We start from the raw sequence: 6,575 nt of genomic DNA on the forward strand, positions 1-6,575 counted from the left end.
AATATAAAGACTAATAGCGTAATTTAACCTATTCTTTATTTTAAGGTCAAATTGACTTTATAGTATATATATATATATATATATATATATATATATATATATATATATATATATATATATATAAAAAGAAAGCTTGTTTTTGTTTGAAGATTTTTTAATCTTTTCATAATTTAGAATTTTAAATATATTTAATTTTAAAAATTAAAATTCTTTTACAGTTATATTACAAAGTTGAAAAACTTTTGCATTAATTTTGAAAATTTAACTTTTTTAATAAATTTTTAATTCAAAGAGCCTTTTTGAATTATAAGTTTTATTCATGAAATTTTAATTTTTCAAATATTTTAAATATTTAATATAATTTTTAAATTAATAGCTAGCTTGGTGTATAAAATAAAATAATGTCGTATCAGTTTTGAAAGATTGAGAGTCAAATTGTTTCAAATAAAAAAGTAAAGGCTTCATTGAATAAATGTGTAAAAGTTGAGAATTAAAATTTTTATTATACCTTACATATGAAAGGGAAAAATAAGACATCTACAAGGACCAATTTGTAAAGGGACCAAAATGCAGTATGTGGTATAACATAGGGACTGTTATGTTACTTTTAGGTGACATCACAAAATAGACCTGCACTCGGAAATAAGCCCACCAAGTGGCGTAGCCTAAGACGGACCCAAGCTCAAACAAACAACCCTCTATAACGCCACCACCACTTTCTGCAATTTGCACACACACTCTCTCTCGATACAGAAAAACAAGGGCAGATGACTGAGGCAGTGATAAGGGAGAAGCCAGGAATGGCGAGTGTGAAGGACATGCCACTTCTCCAAGATGGGCCCCCTCCGGGTGGCTTCGCCCCCGTCAGATACGCCCGTCGGATACCCAACAAGGGCCCAAGTGCTATGGCTATATTTCTCGCTGCTTTTGGTGCCTTCTCTTATGGAATGTACCAAATCGGCCAAGGGAACAAGATCCGCAGGTCCTTGCCTTTTATTCTCTCTGAAAAAATCCTTAATTTTACCTTCTTTTCTTCATATTCTAATCTAGGTTTTCATTTTTTTTTCAGTTTACATTGAGTATATTTAATCTGTTCGTTTATTGGGTTGCTTGAAATGATTTTTATGAACTCATTATGATTTATGTATATTTGCGTTTACCTCTTTTAGTAGATAGAAAGCTTTTGATGGGATTGAAGACTTTTTTAGCTTATTATGGAGCTTGGAGTTAGATCTTGATCTGTTGTTTAATTTATATGTGGGTCTTTATCTGTCCTTGTTTATTGGATAGATTTAATTTAATTTAATTTTTTATATCAAATGAGCCTTGGAAATGTGGAGGATTCTGCTGATTCTTGGTATGATATTTCGTTCATATTTGCTGGTTCTTTCAAATGGCTTTTAGTATATTTCTTCTGAAGAAGTTTGATGGGAGCGGAAAAGGAAAGATGGTTGAGATACAGTGGTTTGCTGACAGTATTATTATTTGGTTCTATCATATTGACAATGCATGATGATTTTATGAGCCTGCTGCCTGCCTATATCCAAGTTTAGTAATTTCAGGGGTCCACATATGTACTGATTGTAGTAATTAATTTAGTATTTCACATTGCAAACAACTAGTTCAGGATTCCTGGTTCTTTCAAATGACTTTGTCTCATGTAACCTATGAAGAAGCTGGTAGAAGGGGAAAAGGAAAGGCAACGTTCTGATAAACAATTCCCTGACAAAAGTTATTAGTTGTTCCTGACATATTCGTGATAATTTCATGAGTCTGCCTCTTTAATTAGTTTAGTATTTTGTTAGTATTTCACAAGGCAAAACAATCGGTTAAGGGTTGCCAGTTCTTTCCAATGGTATTTATCATGTACCCTATGAAGACGCTGGTAGGAGAGGAAAAAGGAAAGATATGTTCAGAAAAGATATGTTCAGATACAACAATTTGCTGGTGATGCTATTATTTGGTCATGACATATGGGCAATGCATGAAAATTTCAAGAGCCTATCTATTTTCTTATTTTTGTAATTTGCTAACATTCATAGTATATCCATAAGTTTTGTTGCATTTAAACCGGAAATGTTAACAAGGATTTGGAGATTTGTTGAAACTAGCATGTGCATTTAATATAGAGGAGATTGTATCTGAACATGATATTCTTTTATGCGTTGATGATGAATTGTTGATCTTCTAATTGTTGGTCTCATATAAATCAATTAGAGTGCTTGAATGATCATTCAAATTGTTGCTTATTGATTTTAAAGCAGTGTTGTCAATGGACCAAGGTGTGCTCTAGGCACTAGTATTGATTCTAATGCTTAATTGTTTTGGAAAGGATTCATTTGCAGATTTCACTTTAAACCACATTATATGTTGCATTGAGCATAGGTATTTTGGGGTTATTTCCAGACTGCACGATTATAGGTACTAATACCAGGTACTAATACCAATAATATTGGGTGGTAAATAAACTGCACAATTTGGTTGGCTTTTTGCATTTTCTTGATTTGTGACCATCTCAGACTCTTTGGGAAATGAGGCTTCTAGATTTAAGCATGAATTATCTGAGTTTTCCTTTTCATGTTCAAGGGTTGGAAAAATGAAACTTGATGCAATTAGGTGCAATAGCTTTTCCAGATGGGGCACTTTTAGGCAAGATGGTGTACCTTTTCCATTTAGCTAGCCATTCGTGGATAATCTATAACTTAGGCAAGGGTTGAGGAAGCTTGAGATTCTCTATGCATCAATAGTTGAATTGATCTTTTTGATAAAGAGACATAGCCAAAATTGCATGCACTAGATAAATAACATAAAACGAATAAGCTCAAATCTGTTCTGTTTTGGAGATATGCTTTAGATTCCCTTATTTTGATTTATTTAAGATAAATAGTGTAACTATCAAAGTATGAGCTAAATTTAGGTATTAATAAACGTTGATACTTGAGGCTGCATGATGCAAGATCTTTACTATTGTGTTATTTTATTATTTTGTCTTATTAACTATCAAATATATGACAGATTGCTAGGATTGTTAATTTGGGGTTTAATTCTTGGGCTAATAATAAAATTTTATTTGCAAGAAAGCCTAGTATAAATAAATAATAAGTTTTACTGACAACATTGTTTTTTTTTTCTTTGAAATAATATAGAGAAACTAGAGGCTTTTCATGACCTATGTTTGCTAGTGGTCTGACTTATTTCTTACTCGTTTGCTCAGCCCTAATTCTATTTATTTACTAATATTTCTCCCTAAACCACTTAAATTTTGGCATTGAAGCCTAATTGGATCTTAGTGTTTATATAAGGGTTTGCTTTTAAGCTATGGTTGGACGAGCTAGAGGTCAAGGATGAGGAAATTAGGGTCACAAAACAAAACTGGCTGCAATGATGTGACATGCTATTGAATAATTGTCATGTGTAGTTTATGCTAGGGTGCGACAGGAACAAGTGGAAACCTAGATGGAAATTTTGGAAGGTGCCTAGAACCATTTTGACATATCGGAAGATGGTCTTGCTAATAAATCTGATTTTGGACAGGAAGAAAACCTCTTTCATGATGCTTAATCCGCAAACCTTGCAGTACAAGGTGGGTTGAAGGAGTGGTTGGTCCATGCTCTTGAATTAAACAAGAGTGGGACTAATGTTGAAGTTGCTGATTTTCATGGCATGATGCATGCTTCAGAGCAAGATTATGATATGTTAGAACTCATTTATGATGAATATCTTGAAAAAAGGGAAGAAATTGATTTGAATCCAGTTAAAGGAGAATCTTTGGTTGTCTGGATAGAGGGGTGACAGGCAAACCCTCAGAAGAAGGGGAGGATTGGAGGTGGGTCAGAAATCTTCTTGATATTGCAAAACACAAAGGTTGGTTGATGGCTTTGGAATGGCATCTAGTAGGGAAGCCATAAAATTATAGCTTGATGTAAAAATAACTGCTTTGGTTTCTATAAATGAAACAGAATCTTCCAAGGGAGAAGTCATTACTGATCTCAAGAAAAAGCAAGAAAGCTTGGAGGCAAGTAACAGTGTAATGGTGATGTAGTCTTGTAGAGAAAAACTGCTTGCATTCGATGTGAAAGCTATGTTTCTGAAAGCTGTAGTTGAAAACCAGGTTCTAGTGGTTTCAGGAGAAACAAATTGTGCTAGAATATCCTCAGAAAAGGAAGAAAATCTTGGTGAAACAATGGATACCAGATTCTCTTAGAGTCAAAGTGCTTCACTCAAACACAGCCCTTGATTTTTGCTATTGGCATGTTACTTGGTTCAAGACCAAGATTTGAATGTTGTGAATCAGTTGCTAGTGGATGAAATTCATAAAAAAGGTAAGAATGAGGTCTTTTTGGTAATAATTTTGTGTGACCGTCTTCCTTGGCATCTGGACTTGCATGTTATTTTGATGGCACGACCAGCAATGCTGATTTGTTTTCTAAACCTTCGGGAATTGCTCAACTATTCACGTATTTGGGTTGGCTTTTCCATTGTTGGAGTTATTTTTGGAGGATGTGTTGCAGAAAACTCCTTGTAGTATTAAATCAGTGTTTGACAATTTTAAAGGCAATCCACAAAGAGGGAAGAAACGGATTTGAAGAAAGATGATTTGACTCCTTTTTTGAGGATATTGGCACTGAACCTGAATGGAAGAAGCGCATTGCATCTACAAGATATTTAGTTGAAGCATGGTTTGGTTCACAGATTGATTTTTGGTATGGTGGAGGCCTAATTAAACATATTTTCCATTATGAAGGTATATTGTTTTCCTCACAGGTACTTTTAGCTCCTTGTCAAGATAAAAGTGATCAGCTTTCTTGGGAATCTTACCAAGTTTTTTATTTTTCCTCTACATGGTTCTATGCACCATTAACCAACAAGAAATATTTGACCATCCTCTGCCTAACAAGTGAAATTGTTTTGGCGACTAAGATTGCATAATGTAGCACCAACATAGATGATGTTGTGTATGTTATAGACTATGGTTGAAGTGATAAAAGTTTTTGCGCTGGACTCGAGTTTTCCAAGCTTGGGTGAACAATGCATGAGCTTTATTACTATGTTATTTTATTATTTGTCTTTTCTATTAATTATTAGACATATGATAGATGGCTGGGATTGTTAGTTATCTTTAGGGTTTAAATCTAGGGTTAGGAATAAAACTTAGTTGCAAGAAAGCTTAGTAAGATAGACGGCTAGGATCAGGATTTAAATCTAGGGCTAGAAATAAAACTTATTTGCAAGAAAGCTTAGTATAGATAAGTTGTGAGCTTTATAGACAATACTATTATTCTAATTATTTTCTTTGAACAAATAGAGAGAAACTAGAGGTTTTTTATCACCTACTTTTCTATAGTTCCAACTTCTTTCTTGCTTGCTGTTGACCATAATTCTATTGATTTTCTGCAAACTCTACCTAGTTTGGTTGCATTGTATCATTTGAACTTACCAAGCAAACCCTATCGGCTACAGTCAGTGCTGAGCTGTTAAGGAGGCAAATTCTATTTACTTGATCCAACTTTTGGCTGATAGAAGGGTGGACTTCTTTGATGCTCCAGTAAAGAAATTAATTGCTTTTCTCTTTATTTAAAGTGATGTTTTGTGAAATGAATGTTTCAAATCTAAATTAATAGATTGACAGTTGACGATTGTGTTCCTTTTTTGTTTTTTTTTTTATTTCAGATACCCTGCACAGTGATGCTGTTTTATATCCATTCTCTTGCCATGATTTAGTTTTTAATATAGAAACTAAATTGAATAGATATGCCAAATGCAAATTTATCTTCTTCATTTTAGAAAGAAGGCCTGAAATATTTACATTTTGCAGGGCACTGAAGGAAGAAAAGTTTGCTGCACGTAGAGCAGTATTGCCTGTTCTTCAAGCTGAAGAAGATGAAAGGTATTTAATGATCCAGACTACTCCAATTCCCTTGCATAGCTAAAGTGCATTGAATATTTCTATGTTTGCATGCTTGCTTGCATTATTTAGATTTGTCAAAGAGTGGAAGAAGTATCTCGAGTATGAGGCAGAGGTGATGAAGGATGTCCCTGGTTGGAAAGTAGGCGAAAATGTATACAATTCTGGGAGATGGATGCCCCCTGCAACCGGTGAGCTCCGCCCTGAAGTTTGGTGATACCTTTTTCTTTTATCTACTCTTTGTTCACTGTTGAGCTGTTTTCACTTCGTGGAAGCTTGGTCTTGTTCACATTAAGCGAAATAAAAGATTTGGAAATTAAGAAACCTATTTCTGTATGGAGAGTATTGGTATGATCATTTCTTTCTTTCTTTACCTTCTACATCTTCCGCATGGAGGGCTAACACTTGCCATTGCTGGCGAAACAGAGCAGGAAAGCCATCCCACTGTTCCGTTGGGGGTAGTAAGGTTCGCTTCTTGATTTTTGTTTACCTTGCATAAAAAACGAAAGGCAGGAAGGGAAGTTTTACATCATTAATTAATTAATTTATGGGCAAAGATCCTTTAACCAATGTGGTCCATTTTGGAAAAGGAACGTTTCACCCTAGGGAGCTAGATTGCTAAGGGAGCCAACCACTGTTTGGCGTAAATAGACATACATTCCTACATACA

General features: G+C 34.4%; 1 protein-coding gene across 1 annotated transcript; it reads left to right on the forward strand.

Annotated features, from left to right (window-relative positions):
- Nucleotides 1-637: 637 nt before the first annotated feature.
- Nucleotides 638-6,229, forward strand: LOC108465618 (NADH dehydrogenase [ubiquinone] 1 alpha subcomplex subunit 13-B-like). The gene is made up of 3 exons (XM_017765989.2): nt 638-982; nt 5,816-5,887; nt 5,978-6,229. Exons 1-3 carry the CDS (start codon nt 768-770, stop codon nt 6,120-6,122), a joined length of 432 nt encoding a protein of 143 aa, XP_017621478.1. The 5' UTR covers nt 638-767; the 3' UTR covers nt 6,123-6,229.
- Nucleotides 6,230-6,575: the final 346 nt, after the last annotated feature.

Source organism: Gossypium arboreum, chromosome 10 (genome assembly GCF_025698485.1).
Source record: "Gossypium arboreum isolate Shixiya-1 chromosome 10, ASM2569848v2, whole genome shotgun sequence".
Classification (NCBI taxonomy): domain Eukaryota; kingdom Viridiplantae; phylum Streptophyta; class Magnoliopsida; order Malvales; family Malvaceae; genus Gossypium; species Gossypium arboreum.

What these genes read in the sequence shown, in the direction of transcription:
- LOC108465618 (XM_017765989.2), top strand. Translation starts at nt 768, where the DNA reads ATGACTGAGGCAGTGATAAGGGAGAAGCCAGGAATGGCGAGTGTGAAG. An exon ending in CAAGGGAACAAGATCCGCAG is followed by an intron (nt 983 to 5,815) that starts GTCCTTGCCTTT and finishes TACATTTTGCAG; the next exon opens with GGCACTGAAGGAAGAAAAGT. An exon ending in CAAGCTGAAGAAGATGAAAG is followed by an intron (nt 5,888 to 5,977) that starts GTATTTAATGAT and finishes TGCATTATTTAG; the next exon opens with ATTTGTCAAAGAGTGGAAGA.